General features: G+C 48.1%; 1 protein-coding gene across 1 annotated transcript in view; it reads left to right on the top strand.

Moving 5' to 3' along the window:
* Positions 1 to 27434, top strand: part of LRRC9 (leucine rich repeat containing 9) — a 640455-nt gene that overhangs the window by 589422 nt on the left and 23599 nt on the right. The window contains exon 31 of the mRNA XM_069207426.1: positions 23693 to 23873. Coding sequence (XP_069063527.1) covers positions 23693 to 23873 — 181 coding nt within the window. The remainder of the gene's footprint in view (positions 1 to 23692; positions 23874 to 27434) is intronic.

The raw sequence follows: 27434 nt of genomic DNA, 5'->3' as shown, positions 1-27434 counted from the left end.
CACCTCTAGTTTTTTGATCCCCATTATGGAACTCCCTCCGGGGAGTAGGGTCAGGTACCTCAGGGGGATCTTCGGTGAGTATGGGGACTTAACTTGTGTGCGCTGTAGGCTGTGCATCCAGAATGCATTTATGACCTGATGTTCAAGAGTCTTTGTCTCCCTCCTTCCCCCTTGCGCTAGAAGTATCCCTGCTAGAGTAGTTGCCACTTTCTCCCTCATGGGGTCTTCTGCCGCTGCAGTTATTGCTGCATGCCATTCTTTGGCAAACCACTGGAGCTGGCCTGCCAGATAATATAATTCCACATCTGGAGCTGCTAGTCCACCCTCTACTGTGGGTCGTTGGCGTTTGTGAAGGGCTAGTCTGTGGCGCCCCGCCCCCCGATGAAGCTGGTGAGGATGGAGTTAATTTCCCTGAAGGATGATCGGGGTATCAATACCGGCAGGGAAGAAAAAGCTATATAACAGTCTTGGCAGTGCCACCATTTTTACCAGGGCCACTCGTCCGGTTACTGATAGCGGCAGTGTCTTTCAGAATTGGGCGGTTGTTCTTAATTTCCGTATTGCATAGTTCACATTTCCCTCTAGCAGGTCCCTTAGCTCATGGTAAATCTTGACACCCAGATATCAGAACATTGTCGGGGACCATCCCAGATTCTGGATGGTTGTAATCCTGGGGGTTCCCTTCTGCAGCGGGAAGAGGAGGGATTTCTGCCAGTTGCTGCGGAGACCTGATATGCCCCCAAACCAATCCAGCAGGGCCATGACTTTGGGAAGATCCCTATTTGGATCCTTCAAAAATAGTATCATGTCGTCTGCGTAAAGTGCGATCTGGTGCGTTCTTTCCCCTATGGCCATTCACTCATAGTGTTCTTCTGTTCTGGCTATCAGGGCCAATGGCTCTACCGCAATGGCGAACAGTAATGGTGATAACGAGCATCCTTGTCTGGTGCCCCTCCCTATATCATGAGAGTTCGATATTGTTCGCCCAGTGTGGACTTTTGCCGTAGGGGAGTTATATAACAGCCTAGACCACTTAAGGAACCCTGGACCTATACTCATCCTTCTCATCACTGTCTGTAGGTAGTCCCATCTGAGGCTATCAAATGCTTTCTCAATGTCCACCACTAACACTGCAGCAGTGGAGAGATTTGGGGAACCCGAATACATTATTCCTATCAGTCTTCTAATATTAATGGCTGTGCTACGGTTTGGAATGAAGCCTGTTTGGTCGGGGTGGGTTAGTTTTTCCATGTGGGGCATCAGCCTGGTAGCGAGGATACGACTCAGTATTTTATAGTCCATGTTCAACATGGATAGTGGACGGTATGATCACACATCTGTGGACAGGCGATCCTGTTTTGGCAGTGGGACCACAATGGCTTCGTTTGTGGAGCTGGGCAGATTACCATTCTGAAACACCTCTCCATATATATATCACTGAGCTGTGGTGCTAGTAGATCCACATAATCCTTAAAGAATTCTGCTGGTAACCCGTCTGCTCCTGGTACTTTCCCTCTGGCCATTGTCTCCACCGCTGTGAACACCTCCCGTGGGGTTATCGCCTCCCTCAATGTTTGCTGATCCTCTCCTCCCAGGGTTTGAAACCGGATGTTCCCCAGATATCCCAGCCGATTTGGCTCTAGTGGGGGGGGGCATATAGTGCTGCATAGTATTTGGCGAAACTGGCATTCAGTTCCCCCTGGCCGTATAATCCCCTTCCCTCTGTGTCCTCTATTTCCATCACGAGTGACTGTTGTCTCGGTGGGGACGCCAGCCAAGCCAATAATGCCCCCGCTTTGTCCCCTTCCATGTGCTGTCTACTGATGTATTTCTTGTAGTCGAATCGTCTGCGTTTTTCAAGGGTGCCTGCTATTTTGTTCTTAGTCTCGGACATGCTAGGGGCCAGATCTGGGTTATCTGGTCTGTTGCGCTCCAATGTTCTCAGTGTTTTCTCATATTTATCGAGTTCCCCTTCTATTGACTTCCTAACCCCCTGTGTTCCTGCCGTGCATTGGCCCCTGATTGTCACCTTGAACGGCTCCCATTCCTGCACTCGGGAGGGGGTCGAGCCTGCATTATCCGTGAAAAACTCTTTAATTGCTTCTCGGATAGTTTGTCGATAGGCACTATCTTCTAAAGACTCTACATTCAATTGCCAGTCTGGTATAGGGGGGCGGTCTCTCCGCCAGTCTAGGATAAGCAATAGCGGATTGTGGTCTGATACTGTGCAGCTTAAGTATTCTGCACTGCGTACCGTGCAATTTACATCCGGGAAGGTTAGGATTGCGTCCAATCGGACGTGTAAGTCATGCTTGGGTGAGTAGAAAGAGTAGTCCCTCTCTAGCGGGTGGAGGTGCCTCCAAGAGTCGATCAGTCCCCATTTCCTCTGCCAGTCGGTGAAACTCTTGGCTGTCCTGTGTATAGGGGAGGACTCTAGATGTGGGTGGGATCTATCTAGTGCTGCATTCGATACGCAATTAAAATCGCCTCCCACTACCGTTGATTGAGTTAGGTGGGGTCCCCAGTTACGGGACAGTGCCTGTAGGAAAGAGCTCTGGTCCTGATTGGGGGCGTAAATTCCTGCCAGTGTGATGTCCCTTCCCCCTAGACGACCCTTCACCAGAATGTAGCGCCAGTCCCTATCTATAAGTGTTTCTGTTTTTTGGAAGGGGATCCCTGTGCGTGTCCATATCAGGACCCCTTTTGCGTATGCTGAGTATTCTGTGGCATATATCTGACCTCTCCGTCTCTTTGCCAGTGCTGATACCTCTTTCCCTATCAGGTGGGTCTCCTGTAAGATTGCTATTTGTACCCCTCGTCGTTTAAGCTGATTATATACCCTGTGGCGTTTACCTGGACTGTTCAATCCCCTAATATTCCAAGTGAGAAGTTTGTAATCTAGCGGTCTATCCATGTTCATTCCTTGTGTGTGAGTCTTTGGTCTATTTGCACCCATACCCCCCAGACAATGCCCAGGAGCCTGGCCGGTTAGTTCTACTACATGAATCTCTTTCCCTTGTTTGGAGCCCTCTACTTGCTGACTTAACAACTTTTCTATAAACCAAACTCCCTTTCCCTAGGACCGGTGACGTAACTTTCCCCGTCCAAACATTCCCCAACTTAATAACCATTGTGTGTGGGGGGCTAAGCAAGGCCCGTGTGCCTAGCCCATGGACCCCGTATCAACGCATGCTTGCTTCATTACGTGTTTTTCTCCCTGGTGCCCCGATTATACTTGCAATGAGTGGGCTGTGACAGAGTCCCATGTCTGTGGAACTTGCGCTGTTGTGTCGTTGTCTACTGCTGCACTCCTGGTCCTTCCGGCTCTGCCAGTCCTTATTTCTGCTGTTCTTCTTTCGCTGCATTCCATCTGTCCATGTTTCTCTGGTCCTTCATTTAGGCACGCGCGGATCTTCACTGGTATTTCAGATGATCTCATCTGATGTCCCTGGGGTGAATCGTGGGAGGCAATCGGCTGTGTCCTGTGCCGTGAAAAAGAGTGTGTCATTATTCGTGATGATCTTTAGTTTGGCCGGGAATAGCATGGCATACTGGATGCCTCGTTCTCTAAGACGCCGCTTGACCTCCAAAAAGGTGGCTCTTTGCTTCTGGGTTTCTTTGGTAAAGTCCGGGAAGATCATTATTCGCTGTCCCTCCATGGTGATCACACCCTTTTTTCGTGCTTGCGACAGCAAGAAGTCTCGATCTTTAAAATGCATAAGCTTTGCTACAATCGGACGCGGCCTTGCACTAGGAGGAGGAGATCTCGCAGGTACTCTGTGGGCTCTTTCTATTGCAAAGTATTGTGATAGGCCCTCTGCTGCTATTTCTTTCCGTATCCACTGCTCTAGGTAGGATTCCATGTCCGGCGCTTCACGTTCCCATTTTTTGGGGATGCCCACCAGGCGCAGATTGCTTCTTCGAGCTCTGTTTTCGGCATCTTCCGCGCGTGACTCAAGTAGTTTAACCCTGGACGTCAGAGAGGTCACGGTTTTAGTGAGTGTCTTGCATTCAGGTGTAAGTTGTTCTAGTGACTTTTCATTGGCCACTATGGCCACTACTCTGTCGGCTAATTTCCTGTGATCGTCTCTTAGGAGCATCAGATCTGCAGACAGAGTGTCTATTTTGAGTTCCAGAGCTTCTCTAGATGCCTGAATTGCCTGCAGTAGGGTGTCCAGAGTGGTACCCCCATCGGCCTCACCATGCGCTCCTTCTCTTTGCGAGCTGTTATCCTCTCCTGGGCCTTCCCGTTTTTTGGGCTTGCCCATTTTCAGTTGGTGCGCTAATTTTACCGGACTGGGTGTGGTTCCCCCTTTGCGCTGGTTGTTTCCTCGATTTCCCCTTTTCTCCCTCTTGTGTTGGGGGGCTCTCTGAGCTTTCTTTCACCCTGTCAGTGCAGGTTGCCATCGCCACAATCCATTTTACTTTAAATCAGTGCGCGGAGTATCTGGCAGCTTCCAGGCCTTGCCCCACTTCGTCATGTTGCTTGCTCCGTTATCCCCCCAGACGCACTTGTTGTGATGGGTCCCCTGTCAAAGGAGAGGGCCCGGTTCAGGACCTCTGGCCGCCCGCTCCCGGTCTTCGCCAGGCTCCTCGCGGCTCTGGCCGTTCTGGTTCATTCTCCCGCAGAGAGCGTGGCCTGGGCTCCCCAGGTCGTGCCGAATGCGCTGCCGGGTTTCCGTGCTATTCTCAGGGCCGCTGGTGTATTGCTTTTTCCCCCGACCGGGGCCCGCCAATCTCTCACGCCCCTCCTCTCTCTGGTGGAGGGATCTGAATGGAGGTCTAGGAGTTCTTTTGCACCTTCACCGGCTCCCCCGTGGGTCGCCGCTCGGGTCCAGCCTTCCCTGCAGGCGCTCCCCTCCGCCTCTCCTTACCGCTCACTTGGCCTGTTATTCCACAGTCGGCACGGTCGCTAGTCGTGATCTCCACGTCCCGATCCCTCCTCGCCGGGCGGCCTCTCAGCTTTCCGCTCACTTTCAGGTTTTATTGTTGCGTCTCTGCAGGGCCACCATTTTATTCTGCCACTCTGCTTCAGCGCCAGAGCCGTTGAGTCATCCGGAGACAGCTAGATCTCTTTCGGCTTCCGTTTCGCAGTGCGCTGGGGGTACCATTATATGCCACGGGTCAATCCTGGCCATTGTCGGGGATTCAGGATTATTGTGCGAAGATCGGTGGCTGCCGGGACCTCCGCTTTACACGTGCTGCTCCATCGGCCTCAAGCCACACCCCTCGACTACTCAAAAAGCCTGGCTGATGGATGAGTCTATTTCACTTATTGGTTTTCTTCCCTGTGAGAGACTGCATCTTTGTTGTGCGCATGTTCAGATCTATGTAAAAAGAAGTCCAAGTCAGTGCCAGGGTTAGTGGGCCAAACTCTGCTTTAATTTCTAATCACGTTTTAAGTTTTTAGGCCTGTCCTGCAGAGAGCTTTATGTATCTGTTTTTTAACAACATTCAGAGTGAGCTTCTGATCAGCCCCCTGCTCATGATAGAGGGCCTTCATTCCATCTCAGTTCCCTAATCCTTATTTGGTGACCTTCCTACCTGTTCTTCTACTTGTTCTGCCCCTGGATCATAGCATAACTTCTTTACATCCATTCTGATTCGAGCATCTATCCTTGCACTGCTGATGTAAGGGGACTACTTTTTTAAAGTTCTTTTTCAGCAACCCAAGGAAGCGTATTACTTTCCTCTTGCTCACTCTTGCTCACTCTGTCTCGTCCACCAACTAAGCACCACCGACCTGTGCTTGCTCATTGCTCTCCCACCCTCTCACCACCACCACTCCACCACCCATACTACCAGATGTGGTCCAGTGAGTAAGTTTTAGCCCTGGAACTATGAGACCTACGCATTGTGTCCCACATTCACCACTTGATGGAAGTGTTGGTGCGACCACTGCATTAAAAATCTGGGCAGGGCACTCAACACAGTGTCATTAATTGGGCAAGGAAGATCCTTGGTCCACATGACAGATGTGTGCAGGGCGTATTAGAATTTCTAGAACCAGTAGATGTCATATTTAAAACTGGCCTTTCCATGCAACCAAATTGTGTACGCTTTTCCAAACAGTTTCTGAATATATTCTTCTGCTCCCGCTCCTCTTTTGGCAAACATTACAAGTACTTGCTAACAGGCAAACCTCTGTTAGTATGTGACAAGAAAAAAGGACAGGATTCCAATATGAATTCAGAATGTCCCCAGAGGAGTCTGCGGCCCGTCTCAATTGTTTCACTAACGTGTGCTATAGTGAAAAAGTTACAGGACTACAGATGAGCAGTCCTACGTTTGATTCTTGATTCTGCTACTGATCCTAATTGATTGATATTGGGCAAATTATGTTCTAGCTGGGCTTTTCCCCAACATTAGCTATTATCTCAGAACATATTAGCCTACCCTAAATACTCTACATAAAGAAGTACTGTAGTAGCATTGCTTGGTCAAACATATCACTGGTAGTACAAATTACAGAAAATTAAATGAAATGTACAGTATACTATGACTCAAGAAACATAGCTAATTAAACTCTTGATTATATTTACAGAGCAGACTTGCATTTCATTGTAAGATGAAACAGTGAACACCAATATATTATGTGAAAATTGTATCATTCCGTCTACGATGGATGCATTCTTTCATATTGCAACGATGAACTGCACGGGAATCCTTACTATATATAAAATAGAAAGGCTTGTTTTTACAGATGCGCTACAAAACATGCATTATTTTGCTTATCCTTTGTTCATATTACTTTTACTTTGTTTATATCAGATATGGTGGTCTCTGCTGGTTTCCTTTGAGAGTTTCTTTTAAAGCATAGGTGGGTACTGTCTACTGCTGTAATGCAACATTATCGATTCAAGGTGCTTACAAGTTCTTTGAAGGCCAGAACGGCCGTTTGTGGAGCTGACTGGTCTGCTTAAGTCAGAGTACGGCCATCAAAATTGCAAGACTCGAACTGAGCTGCCTTTCAATTTAGGGGAGGGATCTGACGGCTTGGCTGTCCTTTTCTAACAACTAGGGTGACAGAATAATGCTATTCTACATAATTAAGGGTTTGCAGCATTTGTCAGTTAATCTACTGTCCGCGGTCTAATTTGCTGATTTTAGCAAAAATAAAGTTTGTTTCTAGCTCAAACAGATAAAATGTTACTAAAAACATAGTGTTGTGTGTTGCCTTGCATTGGAACCCCTTCACAAAGGCTGACTGGTCACTTATTAGGTGTAATTTCTGTATTTAGGTGGTACACTGGTGCTAACGAGGCAAAACATTTGCCCAGACAGTGTTAACTTGTAAAAACACCAAATAATGAAGTAATACTATTGGACCTGGCCCTTTTTGCAGGGTTATCCTCAAACGTTTTCCCCTCTTCCTCCTATTTTTTCTGTCCGACCTCTTTTGAGGGCTCTGGGCAGTTTACCACTGCTAACCAGTGCTAAAGTGCAAGCGGTCCCTATCTAAATTGTATTGGTGATTGGTTTATCCATGACTGGCATATTTGATTTACTAGTAAGTCCCTAGTAAAGTGCACTATGTGTACCCAGGCTCTGTAAATCTAATGCTAACAGTGGGCCTGCAGCACTGATTGTGACACCCATAAGTAGCTCTGAAAACATGTCTCAGACCTGCCACTGCAGTGTCTTTGTGTGCAGCATTAAAACCGCCATTTAGACCTGGCAAGAACTCCCACTTGCCATGCCTAAACCTTCCCTTTTACTACATGTAAGTCACCTCTAAAGTAGGTTCAAGAGTGCCCCATGGGCAGGATGCTCTATATTTAAAAGGTAGGACATGTACTGGTGTGTTTTACATGTCCTGATAGTGAACTACTGCTAAAATCGTTTTTCACTCCTGCAAGGACCATCTCTGCCATAGGGTGACATGGAGATTGTCTTGAAATATCTTTCAAGTGTAATTTCCCATAGGGAGCAGATGTAGGTCTGAAGTTTGGGGTATCAGAACTCACAACTTAAAAATACAACTTTTGGTGAAGTTGGTTTTTGAATTGTAAGTTTGAAAATGCCACTTTTAGAAAGTGGGCATTTTCTTGCTTAATCATTCTGTGCTTCTGCCTGCGGGTGGAATACATTTCTGGGTCAGAATGGCAGTTGGGCTTTTTGTGCATTCACTCTAGATAGTAATACAAAGGGAGTTGAGGTGTACCCTGCATATCCTCATAGCCGATTACCAGGCTGATGGGTCTTCCTGAAATAGAGTGATAGGAGGAGCTGACAAGTGCACCTGAATAGGGCTGTGCCTTTCCTTACACAAAGCAGTCTCCAAACCCCTGGAGTGTGTCTGGGGACAGGACAAGAATGGATGGGTCCTGTGCACTACAAAGACTTCTCTTTGAAATTTCCCTACTTCAAAGACAGAAATGGGTATAAGTACTGGACCTTGGACACCACATAGTTAGAACACTTCTGGACTGAGGACATTCTGGCCGGAAGAAGAGCTGGATGCTGTTAAGAGGGACTGCCACTCTGCCTGTTGCTTTGTTGTGGTGTCCTGCTGCTTGCTGCTTCTTCCTGGGAGTGAAAAGACTGGCCTTGGCTTTCCAAGGTTCTCCAAGGGCTTGTACTGAGCTTGCGTCCTGTTAAGAAGTCTAAGGGCCATCAAAGACTTCACCAGCCAGCGCCTGAGCTCTCTTGATGAGTGAGAGTCCTGACTTGCTAAGAAGTGCCAAATCCAGTTTCTGGGCCCTTGGAAGTGAGCTCTGGTGCAACCAAGAAGAAACTAAGCACATCGACTCCGGAGCGACTTCTGAACCTGCGCTGCTCTCCGACTCTGCACAGCTGCCTGCACTGCAGCCATGGTCTCTAGTGAGTGCAACGATCATGACCTTCATCACAGGCCCGACACCATTGCAGCGCCTCTGAAGTCCTGTCACAGCTTGAGTTCTGAGTGCCGTGTCACAGACATCCATGACACCCAACTCAGCCGCAGCACCTGTGGCCCCGTGGTGTGATCGTGACACCGCAAAGTCAATGCCTCACAACTTGACCTGCTGAATTCATCAACCCCGCCTTACTGTAAGGAACCATATTCTCTCAACCAATGCCGCATCATCTCTCCTGCAACCTTAAGGAACTGAGGCCTCACCTTCCCTGTCTAGCAGTAAGTAACTCACCTCCCCGGTAGCAGTGGCTTCAACAACACCTCACCTCCCCGGCTTAGTGCAACGTTGTTTTCTCATTGTATTCCAAAGTACTGTACCTGGGGTCCTTGCGATTCTGTGACCGGCCTGATACTCCTTCGCGAGTGGTGTCAGACTGTTAGAAGCGGCTCAGTCAAGAAGCCGTGATAACCCCAGTTGGAGCTATTGTGTTTCTAAGCGATATACTAAGAATTAATCTTTGAAAATTTATATATTTACTTGTGTATGTTTGATTTTTGTCATTTTTGTCTTGTTGTTACTCAGATAAATATTAGCTGTTTTTCTAAACTGGTGTGGAGTACTTTTTTGGTGTTTTCACTGTGTTACTGTGTGTGTCTGTGTGTACAGATACTTTGCACATTGCCTCTGAGATAAGCCTAACTGCTTGAGCCAAGCTACCAATGGGGTGAGCAGGGGGTTATCTTAGCGTGTGACTTCCTTACCCTGACTAGAATGAGGGTCCCTACTTGGACAGGGTGCAAACCACTGCCAACTAGAGACCCCATTTCTAAGAATTTCTATCACAAAATCTTCCACATTACATTATATAATTTGCTTTTTTGCTGCATAATTTAGTCAACATTGCTGTATAACTTGGTACTACCCTGATGTATAATACCAGTGGCACTGATTATAACTTTTTCACACAAAAGAAGGCCCCCCCTTTTGGCTTTTGAAGTTCACTTAGATAACAGAGTGTAGACCAGATTCCATGGAGAACTGTGGAGTGTGCATTGGCTGCACCGATTAGGTATTAGGTTAAGGTTAGGAACAGCCAAGGTAATTGCATCCTTCCACTGCTCCCTTAATTGGTGATGCTATTTTCTTTTGATGTAAGCACTTGACTAGAGTGTGTGTGTTTTCCAGTAGTCTCCCTCGCATAGTCGTCCTCTGTGTATCTTCCCTCCGTTTTGCTTCCACCTGTGTTACTTGCCCCCGGCTGTCCGTGTTGTTGCTTGCCTCACCCACTGTCCATGTTGTTGCTCTCTCTTTCACACCCTGCCACTGCCACACGGTCTGTGTTGTTGCTCTCCCTGCCGAACTCTCACCATACCCTCAGTTTGTGTTGTTGCTTTCCGACCCTACCCACTTTTCGTGTTGTTATCCGTTCCCCACTCTCCCTTTATGTTGCCTAGCGGTCCCGTCCCACAATAAACAAAAAGAAGTGCTATTACATGGCTAGCGCAGGCTGCATCATGTTGCTTATTTTCCCCACACCCTCCATGCCTGTTGCTCTCATACACCTTCCCTCCCTGTTGCCGCCCACACCCAGTACAATTTTAAAAAGTGCCATAACACATCTAGTGCTGGCCACGGAATAGTGCTTTTATTTTATTTTTTGTACTTTCAGCCATGCTGCACAGTAGGTGCACTGCTGTACAACTGGCTAACAACATTGAAAAAGCCAGTAGCATTGCCAGAGCCTCATAGAGCAGACGAGTTGCTGTGCCAGTACTATTTCTAAGCTGTGCCGTTGTACAATATGGCTATGTAGTGACAAAGCCAATAGCTCTCGTTGTGATGATTATCAGTGTTGGTTAATGGTGTAGGTAATCCAAATAAACTTTCTTTGAAGGTTAAATTGCATTGTAGAAAAAAGTCAACAGCAGCTTTTTTTTGTGAAAAGGCATCGTGGACTACCTTGTACAGAATAGGTTAAAGTTGCAACATGAACATTCAAATAAATGAGAGAGTCCATATATGCAAGAGATATACTTGCCACATTGTTAGTCGACATTTTCAGGACAAATTTTCAAATAAGATCTAGATGCACTGTCAACCTCAATAAATACAAACTGTCAAAAATATTTTAGTTTGCGGTCGTACAGTAAGACTGATTAAATATCCCAAGTGCCTAGGATTTCTTATTTATCACTGGAAAGGGATATTTTGAGAGACAGAAGACAATCAATCGGGCATTCAGAACGGGGACACTATACTTCACCCATAGTGATTGTACTTTTTTCATAATTAATCAATCAATCAGTGAATTTATAAAGCGCGCTATGTACCCGACAGGGTTTCGAGGCGCTGGGGGTGGGAGGGGGGTGCTGCTAGCGTTCGAAGAGCCATGTCTTGAGGAGTCTCCTGAAGGTGAGGAGGTCCTGGGTCTGGCGTAGTGAGGTGGGGAGAGAGTTCCAGGTCTTGGCGGCGAGGAAGGAGAAGGATCTGTCACGACTCACGTGCTGCTTGCGCCTGGAATTTGCAGATCTGGTGGCGTGAATCTTCAATGTTCGGCTTTGGCCCAAAAAGGGGCGACTCTTTCTGGTAGCCACGGTGCTGTAGGCAATGGAGACACCAAGAACAGACCGTGCCCTTCAGAAAGTAGCGCCAGAGGGAAAAAACCCCTTAAAAAGGGGAAAAAACCTCCAAACAGGAAGACTCCTGGAGAAAAACAAGAACAAACAAACAGGAATCCAAAAGGAGCAAAAATCAGAAAACACAGAATGCTGAATCCAAAACCAAAAGGCAAGGAAATCAGGAGCGAAGACACTAACTGAGCAGAAAGTGTTGCAGCGCAAAGAAAGAGGAAAAACACAGCCCTTATATACCAAAAAACAGGAAGTGACCCACAGGAAGTAAAAGGACACCATCTTAGATAGGGAAACAATACATAGAACAGAATAGTAGAGGAACCATAGAGAATAGGGAACAAGGAATGCTGGGAAAGCACAGGAATCTGGGAAGGAGGAAAAAACATAAAGAAAGGCACACAACAGACTGCAAAAAAGAAGAAGGACAAAGAAACGAAGAAAAACAGGTAAGAGGGTTCAGAGACCCCTGGGACAGTGAAAGGCAGAAGGAAGAACGAGGCCCCAAGCAAATCTGGGGCCTCGAAACGCGCAGGAGAGGCTGGGGGCGCGCCGCGTCTTAATAACGCGGTGCGCGGCCCGAGCCGAACGCCCGGCAGAAGTCGAGCTCTCGGCTCGCGCCGCACCGCGCGGCGCGACAGTAGGTCCCCCTCCCGAAGGCCCAGGTTTAAGAGGGAATAAACGGTGAAAGCGTTGAATCAGGAGAGGAGCGTGAACGGAAGAGGCATCTTCCCATGAACATTCACTGAGAGGATAACCCTTCCAATGAATCAGATACTGAAGTCGTTTATGAAAAAGACGAGAGTCACAAATTTCCTGCACTTCATATTCAGGAGCATCATCCACAAGGACAGGAGGTGGACAAGGAAACTGACGTGAGTAAGGATCAGGCACATAAGGTTTAAGCTGAGAAACATGAAAAACCGGATGGATCTTCCATGTATGGGGTAAGTGAAGACGGACAGTGACAGGATTGACCAACTGGAGAATACGGAAAGGCCCATAGTAACGAGGTGTGAACTTGTTTTGAGAGAGACGTGAGGGCAAGAATTTGGAGGAGAGCCAGACTTTATCTTGCAGATGATAATTTGGATTGGTTGTACGTCTCTTGTCTGCAGCCTTCTTCATATACCTCTTGGTATGTAACAAATTAGATCGAAATAGTTTATGGAGTTGGAGAAGGCGTTTGGAGAAATAGTTAATAGCAGGTAGAGGAGAGTTGGATTGTGGAGAAGTAGGGAAAGAGGTAGGATGAAAACCATAGGAACAGAAAAAGGGAGTGACCTTGGAGGCACTATGGACTGAGTTATTGTAGGAAAACTCAGCTAAAGAGAGGTAAGTGCTCCAGTTACTTTGGGTAGAATTGCAAAAGCATCGAAGATATTGCTCTAGTCCTTGGTTCAGACGCTCAGTCTGTCCGTTGGTCTGAGGATGGAACCCTGAAGACAAGGCTCTATTTATATTCAGGGTTTTACAAAAATGCTTCCAAAATCGGGAGATGTACTGAGGTCCTCTATCAGATATTATGGTATGTGGAAGTCCATGGAGACGGAAGACATGATCTATGAATATTTGACTTAGTTCTTGAGAAGTAGGCAGCTTTTTTAGGCCAGTGAAATGAGCCATCTTTGTGAAAGAATCCACTGTGACCATGATAACCCGGTTTCCTGCTGATGGTGGGAGCGAACACATAAAATCAGTAGAGATAGTATGCCATGGGGCCGATGGAACAGGCAAAGGCTGTAGTAATCCTGCCGGTCTGGTGTGAGGTATTTTGACTTGGGCACATATGGGACAGGCCTGAACGTATTTTTCCACATCCAGTTTCCAGGTAGGCCACCAGAAAAATCGTGAAAGTAGTTCTTGTGTGGCTTTGATGCCTCTGTGACCAGCTACAGGGGAATCATGGCACATTTGTAATGCTTTCTTTTGCACCTTGTTTGTAGGGAGGAATATCAGGTCTTGGTAATAAAAATATCCTTGTTTCTTGTACAATAATGGTCTTAGTTCTTCTATGTCATGGTCCGATAGGTTGGCGTATTCTTGTTGTACTTCTTCCAGGAAAGACTGAGCCACTCCAGTGATCTTACTGGGTTCTAGAAGATACTGGGATGAGGAAGGAGAACACTCTGGATATCGGCGAGACAGAGCATCAGCCAGAATGTTTTGAGATCCTGGAATATATGTAATATAAAAATCGTACTGACTGAAGAAAAAGGCCCAGCGGGCCTGACGACTATTCTGGCATACAAAATTTCTTAAACATTGTAAATTACGGTGGTCTGTCCTCACCTCAAATGGTTCCTTGGAACCCATCAGAAACTGTCTCCACTCAAGGCAGGCTGTTTTCAGAGCCAATAATTCCCTTTCAAGTACGGAATAATGTTGTTCAGCTGTGGAAAGGATATGAGACAAATAGAAAACAGGATGTTCAAGGCCATCATCCTCTTGTCGTTGGAGTAAGACAGCTCCGATGGCTCTCTCAGAAGCATCAGTTACTACTATAAATTGCTTGGTGGTATCTGGATGTCTTAAGATGGGGGCTTGGGTGAAGGCTCTCTTTAAGCTTTGAAAGGCTGCTTTAGCAGCCTCAGTCCAGACAAACCCCTTCTTTAATTTGTCCTTCTTTAAGGTGTGAGTTATGTGGCTAGTCTGACTGGCAAAGTCTAGAATGAATTGTCGATAGAAGTTTGCTAAACCTAGGAAACATTGTGTTTCTTTTATGGTAGAAGGAGAAGGCCACTCTAGGATAGCTTGTACCTTTTCTTGATCCATAGCTATGCCGGTGGGACTTAAATGATAGCCCAGATATTTGACTTCCGTCATGTCGAACTCACATTTCTCTGGTTTGCAAAATAGTTGATGATCACGAAGTCTTTGAAGAACTTGTTTAACATGGGAAGTATGGAGTTCAGGATTTCTAGAATAAATAAGAATGTCGTCTAGGTAGATCACGACTGTCTGATTCAGTAGGTCTGAAAACACTGAGTCCATAAATCTCTGGAAGATTGCGGGGGCGTTAGTAAGACCAAACGGCATAACCCTATATTCAAAATGGCCAAATGGGGTCCTGAATGCTGTCTTCCATTCGTCGCCTTCTCTTATGCGTAAAAGGTGGTAGGCTCCTCGTAAATCCAATTTAGTAAAACGTTGGGCCCCTCTGATTGCTTCCAGTATGTCCCTGATGAGAGGCAAAGGATAACGATCTTTAATGGTAATTTTATTCAGACCTCGAAAATCCAGGCACGGACGAAGATCCTTAGTCTTCTTGGGCACAAAAAAGAGAGGGGCCCCAGCCGGAGACGACGATGGAACAATAAGACCACTCTGTATATTTTCGTCCAGATACTCCTTTAGAACTTCCTTTTCGGGTTCCGTGAGGGAGTACATCCTCCCAAAAGGAACAATTGTGCCGGGTTCCAATGGAATTGCACAATCATATTCTCGATGTGGAGGTAGCACAGGTTTTGACGGTTTTTGGAAAACATCCTGAAACTCCAAATAGTGGTCTGGGATCCCTTGGACCGTATTAATGGACATACCAGTGGCACCTTCAGTAGCTAAGGATCTTTTCGGAGACCAATACTTGTCGGAAGTAAAACAGTTCTCATGACAAAATTGCGAAGACAAAGAGACTGTCCGGGTAACCCAATTTATATATGGGTTATGTCTGATGAGCCACGGAATTCCAAGAATGATGGTATGGTTAGGGGACGTAATAAGATCGAAGGAGATGTGTTCTTGATGGTTTCCCACCTGTAGACTTAACATCAGGGTAGTGGTGTCTACAGGACCAGAGGATATCAAAGATCCATCCACAGTGTGTACCTGTTCGGGTACTTCTTTTGCTTGAGTAGGAACTAGGTTAGCAGCAGCCCACGTCTTGTCCATGTATATACCACTAGCACCACAATCTAGTAATGCCATAGTCTTTTCTTGACGACCGTCAGGAAGTTGTAACAGGACCGGAAAGATGAACAAGGCAGTTGTATTGTCATTAAAGGAGCTGATGGAAGGTATAGCTGTAGATCCCGTCCCCTCCCTTCTTACAGAGGACGGGAGGTGGCGTTTCCCGAAGGCCTGGACGGACGTACTGGACAGGTACGGAGCATGTGACCAGCAGAACCACAATACAGGCACAACCCTCTCTTGCGTCTGTCTTCTCGTTCACTAGCAGAGAGCGGACCTCGGGTAGTATCCACCTGCATGGGTTCCCCTTCGATGTCTCTAGCAGGAGTGCGAGGTTCCTCGGAACGCTGCAGGTAAGCACGTGAGCTACTTGGCTGGGCAAACCCTCTACTCCTTTTCTTCTCCGATCTCCGTTCCTGAAGACGATATTCGATGGACAGTGCTTGATCCATCAGGCCACGAAGATCTTCCGCTCTGGTAGAATGCACTAGTTCATCCTTTATTTCTTCTTTGAGTCCTCTACGAAATAATGTTACCAGAGTACGTTCCACCCAAGTGGTCTCTGCCGCCAGCTGACGAAAACGGGTTATATATTGCAGGACGTCTTGGGAGCCTTGTTGGATGTCGCACAAGGCTTCTTCAGCGGAGGCTTCCAATCCAGGACGACTAAACATCTGTTTGAAGCGACTCACAAAGGCGGAATAGTCTGACAATACAGGGTCGTTGGAGGACACCATCGGGGTTGCCCAGGCCAAGGCTGGACCGGATAAGGCACTGATAAGATAACCCACCTTGGTCCTGTCGTGGGAGAATTGAGTAGGTCGGAAGGCGAAATACACCGTTAAAGCATCCAAGAACTCGCGAAGCTTGGTTGGTTCACCAGAGAAACAAGGGGTAGAAGCGGAGATTGTCGGAACATCACTGGTGCGGAGGGCCAAAGCCTGTCGTAACGCAGCATTTTCATTACGTAGTTGTTGCAATTCCTGGGCTTGTTGCTGAATCGTGGTCAACAGAGATTGCTCCGGATCTGCAGCAGCCGCCACTGTATTATCCATGGTGTTTGAGGACGTCGGAATGGTTTGGCGCTGCAATCTGTCACGACTCACGTGCTGCTTGCGCCTGGAATTTGCAGATCTGGTGGCGTGAATCTTCAATGTTCGGCTTTGGCCCAAAAAGGGGCGACTCTTTCTGGTAGCCACTGTGCTGTAGGCAATGGAGACACCAAGAACAGACCGTGCCCTTCAGAAAGTAGCGCCAGAGGGAAAAAACCCCTTAAAAAGGGGAAAAAACCTCCAAACAGGAAGACTCCTGGAGAAAAACAAGAACAAACAAACAGGAATCCAAAAGGAGCAAAAATCAGAAAACACAGAATGCTGAATCCAAAACCAAAAGGCAAGGAAATCAGGAGCGAAGACACTAACTGAGCAGAAAGTGTTGCAGCGCAAAGAAAGAGGAAAAACACAGCCCTTATATACCAAAAAACAGGAAGTGACCCACAGGAAGTAAAAGGACACCATCTTAGATAGGGAAACAATACATAGAACAGAATAGTAGAGGAACCATAGAGAATAGGGAACAAGGAATGCTGGGAAAGCACAGGAATCTGGGAAGGAGGAAAAAACATAAAGAAAGGCACACAACAGACTGCAAAAAAGAAGAAGGACAAAGAAACGAAGAAAAACAGGTAAGAGGGTTCAGAGACCCCTGGGACAGTGAAAGGCAGAAGGAAGAACGAGGCCCCAAGCAAATCTGGGGCCTCGAAACACGCAGGAGAGGCTGGGGGCGCGCCGCGTCTTAATAACGCGGTGCGCGGCCCGAGCCGAACACCCGGCAGAAGTCGAGCTCTCGGCTCGCGCCGCACCGCGCGGCGCGACAGGATCTGCCGCCAGAGGTCTTGCGCTGGATTCGGGGGACGATGGCGAGGGCAAGGTTGGCGGAGCGGAGTTGACGTGTGGGGACGTAGAAGTTGAGTCTGGTGTTTAGGTAGGTGGGTCCGGTGTTGTGTAGTGCCTTGTGTGCGTGGGTGAGGAGTTTGAAGGTGATCCTTTTATCCACAGGGAGCCAGTGGAGGTCCTTCAGGTGGGGGGAGATGTGACATCGGCGGGGTATGTCGAGGATCAGGCGGGCGGATGCGTTCTGTATGCGTTGGAGTCGTTTGATGTCTTTCGTTGGGATGCCTGTGTAGAGTGCGTTGCCGTAGTCAGTCTGCTACTGACGAGGGCTTGAGTTACCGTCTTCCTGGTTCCTGTTGGAATCCACTTGAAGATCCTGCGGGGCATGCGGAGGGTGTTGAAACAAGAAGAGGAGACGGCGTTGATCTGTTTGGACATGGTGAGGGCAGAGTCGAGGACGAAGCCGAGGTTTTGTGCGTGGCTGGCTGGGGTGGGAGGGTCTGAGGGCGGTGGGCCACCAGGAGTCGTTCCAGGCCGAGGGGGTGCGTCCGAGGATGAGGACTTCTGTTTTGTCGGAGTTGAGCTTCAGGCGGCTGTTGCTCATCCACTCGGCGATGGATTTTAGTCCCTCGTGGAGGTTGGTTTTGGCGGTGAGCGGATCTTTGGTCAGGGAGAGGACGAGCTGGGTGTCGTCGGCGTAGGAGATGATGCTGAGGTTGTGATGATGGGCCAGTTGTGCGAGGGGGGCCATGTAGACGTTGAACAACGTTGGGCTAAGAGAGGAGCCTTGGGGGACGCCGCAGATGAGGTTGGTGGCTTTGGAGCGGAAGGGTGAGAGTCAGACTCTTTGGGTTCTGTCGGAGAGGAAGGATGAGATCCAGTTGAGGGCTTTGTCTTGGATGCCGGCTTCGTGGAGACGGGTTAGCAGGATGCGGTGGCAGACTGTGTCGAAAGCGGCTGATAGGTCAAGGAGGATGAGGGCTGAGGTTTCGCCGTTGTCCATTTGTTGTCTGATGTCATCTGTGGCGGCGAGGAGTGCGGTCTCAGTGCTGTGGTTTCGTCTGAATCCAGATTGTGAGGGGTCTAGGATGGAGTTGTCTTCTAGGAAGTGGGCGAGCTGCGCGTTGACGATCTTCTCGATGACCTTAGCTGGAAAAGGGAGGAGAGAGATCGGTCGGAAGTTTTTGAGATCGTTGGGGTCAGCCTTGGGTTTCTTGAGGAGGGTTGGATTTCTGCGTGCTTCCAGCTGTCCGGAAAGGTGGCGGTGTTGAAGGAGAGGTTGATGATCTTGCGGAGTTTGGGGGCGATGGTGGCGTCGGCTTTGTTGAAGACGTGATGTGGGCACGGGTCCGTGGGAGATCCTGAGTGGATGGAATTCATGGTTGTTAGGGTTTCGGCGTCGTCTACTTGGGTCCAGGTGGTGAGGCGGCAGGCGTGGGAGGAGTCGTCGGGGGTGGGGTCTGGCGGAGGTGCGGTGTTGAAGCTGTCGTGGATGGCTGCGATTTTCTGGTGGAAGAAGGTGGAGAGATCGTCGCAGAGTTTCTGGGAGGGAGGGACGTCGTTGGCGTTAGGGTTGGAGAGTTCCTTCACGATGCAGAAGAGTTCTTTGTAGTCATGGGCGTTGTTGTTGAGGCGTTCTGTGAAGTGGGCGCGCTTGGCGAGTCGGATCCGTTGGTGGTGTTCACGGTTGGCGTCCTTGAGGGTGGCAAGGTTGTCGGGTGTGCGCTCGAGGATCCATTTCTTCTTGAGTTTCTGGCAGGTGCGTTTGGAGGTGGTCAGTTCGTCTGTGAACCAGGCTGTTTTTTTCTTTTCTTGGTTGGCGGTGGGTTTCTTGAGTGGGGCTAACGTGTTGGCGCAGTTGAGGATCCATTGATGGAGGTTGATGGCGGCGGTGCTCGGGTCGGTGGGTTCGGGTGGTGGGTATTTGGCGAGTGTGCTGGTCAGTTGGTCTTCGGTGACTTTTCCCCAGCAGCGGTGAGGCGGAAGAGGGATGCGGTGGTGTTCGGTGTTTTTCTTGAAGGTGAAGTGGACGCAGTGATGGTCGGTCCAGTGGAGTTCGGAGGTGTGGCTGAAGGAGATGTGGTTGCTTGAGGTGAAGAGTGGGTCAAGCGTGTGTCCGGTGATGTGGGTGGGGGTGTTGACCAGTTGACGGAGTCCGAGGTTGAGGAGGTTGGAGGTCAGTGATGTGGTGTTGGCGTCGTTGTTGTTTTCCAGGTGGAAGTTAAGATCTCCCAGGAGGATGTAGTCTGGAGAGGCGAGGGCGTGGGTGCTTGCGAGGTCGGAGACGGTGTCGCTGAAGGGGGCTCTTGGTCCTGGAGGGCGGTATATGAGGGTTCCTCTGAGGGTAGTGTTGGGGTCCGTGTGAATCTGGAAGTGGAGGTGTTCGGCTGTCTTGAGGGTGTCGTCCGTGTGGGTGTGGATCTTGAGGGTAGATTTGTGGGCGATGGCTATCCCTCCGCCGATTCCGTTGGTGCGATCTCTTCTGGTGATCTTGTATCCGTCAGGTATGGCGATGGCGATGTCAGGGGCCGAAGAGTCGTTCCACCAGGTTTCGGTCAGGAAGGCCACGTCTGGGGCGGTGGTGTCGAGCAAGTCCCAGAGCTCGATGGCGTGTTTTCGTGCTGAGCGTGTGTTGAGGAGGATGCAGTGCAGGTGGTTTGTGTTGGTTGTTGCTGGCTTTGTTGTTCTGTTGCAGGAGAAGTTGCAGGAGCGGCAGGAAAAAGGTCCTTTGGTGTGCTTCGGGGTGGCCAGGAAGCACTCTGTGGAGGGGCCAGGGTTGAGGGCGAGGAGTTCGCGGGCCGAGTAACGGAAGCAGGAAGTGCGGGGCGTGAGGACCAGGGGGGGTGGCGCTGGGCGCGGTCCAGGCGCGGACGGGCGCAGACGGGCTTGCCTCTGGCGCGCCCGCTGCGCGCGGACGCACAGCGCCAGCCATTAAGAAGGGAGGGGGGAGGGAGGAGCAGCTGGGAGGCGGGAGGCGGGAGGGAGCAGCGAATGGGGGCGCGAGGGGGGCGGGGCCGCAGGGAGGCAGCGGCAGGGAGCGGAGAGCAAGGGGGAGCACACAAGGGGCGAAAACACGAAAAACAAGGCAAAAAAGTCAGGCACAATTTTAACAACAGTCGAAAACAATCGGAGAAATACACTAATGGCACAGTCTAACAATCGGGGAGAGAGCAATCAGAGGGGCACAACGGGGGCATAAGCGCAGGAGGCGAGGCGCTTGAAAAACAGTAAAACGCACTACAGGGCGGCGAAAAGTGGCACAATCAGAAGGGGCACGGCGGGGGCAGAAGCGCAAGAGGCAAGGCGCTTGAAAAAACAGTAAAACGCACTACAGGGCGGCGAAAAGTGGCACAATCAGAAGGGGCACGGCGGGGGCAGAAGCGCAAGAGGCAAGGTGCTGAAAATGGAAAAACACTTACAGGACGGCGGAAAAAAACGGCACACGGGTCAAGTGAAGCCTCGAACACGCTAGCAGCAGCGTGGGCGGGGGTCAGAGGCAGGAGACAGCAGGTTGATGCTGCGGACGTGGGGGGCGAGCTCAGGACCTAAAACAGGTCCGAGGTCGCTCACTCGCGACGCACAGCGCCAGCCATTAAGAAGGGAGGGGGAGGGAGGAGCAGCTGGGAGGCGGGATGCGGGAGGGAGCGGCGAATGGGGGCGTGAGGGGGGCGGGGCCGCAGGGAGGCAGCGGCAGGGAGTGGAGAGCAAGGGGGAGCGCACAAGGGGCGAAAACACGAAAAACAAGGCAAAAAAGTCGGGCACAATTTTAACAACAGTCACAATTTGAAAACAATCGGAGAAATACACTAATGGCACAGTCTAACAATCGGGGAGACAGCAATCAGAGGGGCACAACGGGGGCAGAAGCGCAGGAGGCGAGGCGCTTGAAAAACAGTAAAACGCACTACAGGGCGGCGAGAAGTGGCACAATCAGGAGGGGCACGGCGGGGGCAGAAGCGCAAGAGGCAAGGCGCTTGAAAAAACAGTAAAACGCACTACAGGGCGGCGAAAAGTGGCACAATCAGAAGGGGCACGGCGGGGGCAGAAGCGCAAGAGGCAAGGCGCTGAAAATGGAAAAACACTTACAGGACGGCGGAAAAAAACGGCACACGGGTCAAGTGAAGCCTCGAACACGCTAGCAGCAGCGTGGGCGGGGGTCAGAGGCAGGAGACAGCAGGTTGGTGCTGCAGACGTCGGGGGCGAGCTCAGGACCTAAAACAGGCAATGTGGCAGTATTTTCAGAGTTTTCCCTTTTCCATGAACCAATTGAACACTGAGATAATTACAAGGTTTCAGTTGCATCCTGGAATGTATTGACTTCTTAAGAGACAATACTCTGAATTTTGGGTCAGTAGAGTCTTGGACAACATCATGTCTTTTACAATATATTGGATGATGCTCTTACTGTGTCGTGGAAAACACACTTGCGTATCCGATGATTCAGTGGTGTATTTAGTGATTAAGCCAACCTCATCTAGAGACAAGCCAAATGTGACGTTATACACATTGTAGAGGCTCACTGTTTTTCTTAATGAGAGATTATGTGAAATAAATTGATGATTGATGCTACAGACCTTCTTAGGGTAGCGCATCTACAACGTGATTCACCGTTTCAGTTTTTCTGCTGGTATGGAGCCGGCGGTCAGTCTGGTTCGTCAATCATAGAATCTCTTTTCTTCTCCATGTACAATCCTCTCTCCGTTTGGAACCACTTTTATCAAAGTGGGAGCTGGTTGATCCGTGTACGCCTTGGATTCCAGAGCACGTAAGAGTGATTGGCAGCAGCACAGTGCCTGGCGGAGCTCTTGACTTATCCTTTCATTGTAACTAGGGCGATGAAATACTTCATTTAGGAGAACAGCATGAAAGCAAAAAACTGGCAAACGTAAGAGCATTATTGATTTAAAAGGAGGATGGAGGCTTTTTTCATTCAGTGAATGGCGGGATTCCATGCAGTGAGGCACGGAAACAGCTTTTAAACATACAATTGTAAAATTCCACTACACCACAGGGAAAAAAGTGCAGCAGCCATTTTCCAATTTAGCTTACAAAGCCACGAGCCATACAAGCGAAGACAATGTTGTCATCTGCAACTGCTAAATATGTTCATTTTTCGGCACATTAGAAAGATGCATTCATAATTTATTTTACTGATTTGATTTACTGACGCATTTTCACTCAAAGTGCGTTGCAAAGGATTGGTAAAGTAAATTCATACACAACACAGTAAAGCACAGCAAAAGGACAGTACAAAAAAAACAATTAGAGGACCAAGAAGAAAATGCAGAAAGTCCAAATCATGTTTCATACTAAACAAGCTGCAGACGAAAGTGAGTAATATGAATAAAATACCGAAGCTCAGCTCCCACAAGCTCCTTTCTAATGAAGGAGGGAACAACCACATCAAACAATGGGAAATATAAGTGCAACCCCTTTTCACAACCCAGTACCTCAAGATGACGAGAAGATACCTGGGAGGAGTAGATGACTGCCAGAAGAGCTGTAAAACCCATGCACTTAAGTTGTATTAAGGCAGTCCACAAATGGGTGAGGCAGAGCAAGAGCATGGCCACCTGGTCCTTTTAGATGGATCAAAAATCGAGCCATCAGAAGTGGTGATAACTATCCTCCCCCACTCATGCATAACATAGCAGTAGACACAGGCTCTTAATGTCACTCACCTTGTGGCAATCAGGGGGTGAGAAATGACAAAAATGGTGAAGGAAATGGAGGCAACAATCTTACCACCAAGAGCGCTGCATCAATGTAGGGCTACTGCCCCCGCCTGCCAAAACAAATGTTTCATCGACTGGCCCCAAAGCTGGTCCACATTCACTCAGCATCACTAGAACAGAACCTTCAGGAGGACCAGACAAGACTCCACTCACCAACATCATTATTTCACTAAACATCAAAGTCCTCCCCTACAAAGACCCAAGGTGCGGCTGCAGCTGATGAAACCCCGTGGCAGCCTCAGAAGCAGACTGCATGGCCTAGCTGCAGCACCAAGCTGTGTCACCACCACCCAAGGTCGTAGCCTGAAACAGGAAGCAGCGGGGCAGGGCCTGTGCATGCGGCCCCCGTTCCAAATGCTGCTTCCGTGTCTTACAGCTGCAGATCGTTTGCCAAAACTAAAGTGATCATTTTCTAATGGACTTCAAACAGTGTTTCGTTAATCACCCCTTTCTTAATAAATATGCATCTCAAATACATTCCCATCTATAATTATTGTGTTTCTATAGTCCATTTAACTGATGTTTTTCTATGCTGTTTTATATTGAGGCCACCTCTGTTGAACATTTAAAAGGGCAGCTGGATATCAGTATTAACATAACGATAGATAAGGTAAGTCGTTCCTTCTTATATGTTGTTATTCTCTATTCAATGTGGGAGTTTTAACTGTGGTTCTTTTTGTTGGCAGATGCTCCCTGTTACAACTGGCTCTCTGGACGTCGGACTTCCCAGTTCAACTTCGGTTCTGACAAAACCTCCACCAATGCGGGTAACAAATGTGAATCTGGGAGGAATTTCCCATATCCTCGGGTCTGACCTAGTTTTTCCTCATCCGCATGATGAAACTCTGCCAAATGAAGCAAATAAGCGTGAGCAGAAACATTTTATTTATATTACACGTGTGTTTATTTTACTAATTATAACAGTATGTAATTTACCTGGATAGACTCTAGTTCTTAGAGGTACCTGTTTCTGTTCCTGCAATCATGTTGAGTACGTTCCAGGCGTTCTACAGCACACAAAGTTAGATGATAATTGTTATAAATGACAAGCAGCTATGCACAGGCCTCATCAACTGAGTAGGGACCGTGGCTCAGGTTACACCAAAGCTTTTCAAACTGGTCATAGCAGCTCAGGGCACGCAGTAGATTCGCAATTTGGGCACAGTAGCTCATTTCACACTGCAGCTTCACACTTCAGACACAGCATCTCAGAACATGCCACAGCTTTGCTCTTCAGGCACAGTGGCTCAGGTCATGCCATAGCATCACCATTTCTCATCACAGAAGAGTCTGGGACAAGTTGATACTGAGGCACACAGATCAGTCTCTGTAGTCTTCAGCTTATGAAGAACCACCACACTGGGGTCTTGCTCTGTCTTCCTCCTCCTGGACAGTCACTCCGTTTGTAGGATGGCTGGGTCCATCCTTCTTTCAGCAGGCAGGCTGGCGTTAAGCTGCTTCAATAGAGGTGTATACCTCTTCAGCAAGGGGTCATTCAGGTGATGTCCACTCACCTCTGGAAATCTGGTTGTCAGGCAAACACCAGCACCAGCTGCACAGCAGTCCTCTGAGTACTCAGCAAATCACTGCCTACCTTGGTCATTGAAAACTTGGAACTGGACAACAAATGGGCCATTATGTCTCAAGTGTGTACAATCAAAGCAGACAAGAGCTGGAACTCCACTGTCTGCACCTTTAGAACCAGTTTGGGGTAGTTCTTCTTTCAAGTGTCCTCTTTAGGCTGCTTTTCAGACACAGCCTTTGTGTGGAGTGATGTTTCTCTCTGCAGGGTTGTCTGAGGCCTGGAAGACCCACAACAAAGGTACAAAAACGTGTAATCTTTATGCACCTTTCTATTAACAGTCACACTGAAACATTGATCAGGGAAAGGCAACAGGTGCCCTAACCTGAGTGGTCCTCTTCATCTTGAGCAACAGAGACTACAGTTCTACCTTTCACTCCCACCATCTACTTGGATGGGAGTGCTACAGGAAAACTAATCAGCAGCTCCATTTTCAGCAAAAGGTGATTACATTTCTAAAGGAGCCTAATCACCTCTTTCACCACTTCTCTGTGTAGGTTTCTTCCCTCCTGTTCAGGAATGTCAGAAATACACTTCCATACTCTGGCAAAACAACCTTACGTCCATATTGTGTGATATGCCATGTCGGGGTTATCCTGATGGATCCTATTGGCCTCCATCATTCTGGCACACTCATACACACCATACATGCATCACACAGGCCATATACACAAACATGCATCATATACATTTGGGATGCTAGTGCTAGGATCTTTCTATGCACATAGAAGCAGAACTTTACATGCTTGGGCCAGTAGGCCACCACAGTGACACAGATAGCTTGGTCTTGTCCCAACTAGGATTCGCAAAACATGGTACACGGCCACCACCACTTCATGTACTAAACCCAAATAACGTCAGACCATTTGCTGCACCCTACTGGTCCGAGGACAAGCAGAGAACCATACTAGCATCCATGAACAGGCCTAGGCCTCTGCATACAAGCTAGATTAGTGTAATGTTAGCCCCAAATCAAAAACCAGGTTACCAGATACACACAATCTGGCACTAAGGCTAGAGGGACTCAACTGTACACTAAGCAGGAGACATTCCCCTTCCAGGAGCACGGAAATGGAGCTATGGATCTCTTCTTTAGTTCTCTTGCACAAAGAGTGGATCACCCCAGATGGCCTTTCCAAGAGCCTGCATGCAAGGGTCCATGTGTTGAATAGACCTGCTGTGCTTGCAAGTATTTCAAGTCAACTTATGCTGGTGGGCAGCTGAAACCCTGGAGCTTGAGTGGTGACTTTGTTGATTGCATTAATGTATGAATGATTCTACACTCCACAAAATTTGGAGTATGGTGATCAATACCACTATACATGAAGGTGGCATATCCAGTACTTCATCGTGCATCAGTCTCTTCTGACAGTAAGGATTTAATCTCCAGTGTGTGAATAGTTGGAGCGTTTTTCACTTTTTCCCGATATTCTCTCTAGCAAAGGAAATTTAAGCTATTTCCAAGCATGTTTTTTCAGCCTCAGCCATCAGATTGATAAGGGTGCTGGTGGATACGCTTTTAGTCAAAAATCACAAATTTGAGCTTGTAGAAACAAGACAGGCAGCAAGATACAGATTCAGAAGGGTAAGGCGAACCCCGTGGCATCTAAACCTTTGGACCTGGAGGGTTGCACCTGCTGAATATTTTCTGCTGGGTAGATTTTTGTGAAAATGCAGAACATGTGGGGCCAGTGGAGCACTACTGACACAAATTAGATTACGAGGTAATTTACATCCTTGAAGCACCATGTCTAATGGAGAGGCCAGAGTCCTCACTCTGATCATCCTCCCTTAGCCTTCTAGATGCACATAATAGTCATGTACGAGAAGCACACACTATACACAGATATCACAACAGGAGACCTCTCAAGGGCTGAGGAAGTAGTAGTCTGGTTCTTCTAAGACTTTCATTACGAGTACCCTGATGTCGGGAGTAATAACTATAGCACCTTTTAGGAGTTTTACCCTGAAAATGGGGCATAACATGCAGATTTTGATGCTTATCGCAGCAGAATCTGTATGTCCTGGTATTTACCAGGCATTTCCCCCCAGATATTAGGACCTGGCAAAGTGTGCCAGTAGATAACTGCATGGTGCAGTGTTTGTCACAAAACTTGTAATTCCAGTATGTGTGGTAGCACAAGTTACTATACATGCCACAGTTTAACAACACAGTCGAAATGTAGCCCTAAAACATTTTCGTTTCTGCCTCCGAAGGTTTTAACGAATTTGCCTTATACTGTGAGACAGTAAAGGAGGGGCACACGCTTTTGATTGTGGCCTAGTGGCTTGCAACCTTAAATCGATCATCCTAGAACCAGAGGCCCGAAGGACTAAGTTAAACGTTCCTTCTCCCTCCTGTAGGAGTCATTATTCTGTGTTAGTATGTGTGCTTCATATTTGGGTAGCACCCTGGTCACAAATTACTTAGCCCCTTAGGAATTTCAAATAATAAGTAGAAAAAGAGAAGAGGCAGAGTTGAAATGAGGAAACTTGTACTTTGTATATCATAGGCTGTGATCGCAGTTTAAGAGACTCCAGAGCACTACAGTCCGATCAGGTGGCAATGGTCTCCTGTTATCCTTTGCTATGTATTGCAGTATAGTATGCCTGCACAACTCGAATGGTAGGGTGGAATCAGGACTTGGTGCCCTTAGCTGTTTGTTAGCATTATGGAAGGGGAACTGGTTTTAAGGGCTTACTTGCATCTCCTTTTTTGTAGTTTTGTATTCTGCCCAGTATAAGCTGTTTTTGCAAAAGTGTTATTGAAAAAAAACTGTAGCTTAAATAGTGACATATGCCTATTGAAATCACCTGACTGGAAAACTAGCAAATCGGGTCCTTAA

The sequence above is a fragment of the Pleurodeles waltl genome, chromosome 9, assembly GCF_031143425.1.
Source record: "Pleurodeles waltl isolate 20211129_DDA chromosome 9, aPleWal1.hap1.20221129, whole genome shotgun sequence".
Taxonomy (NCBI): Eukaryota; Metazoa; Chordata; class Amphibia; order Caudata; family Salamandridae; genus Pleurodeles; species Pleurodeles waltl.
Note: the sequence above shows the minus strand (reverse complement) of the source record. Positions and strands in the feature narration are given on the sequence as shown.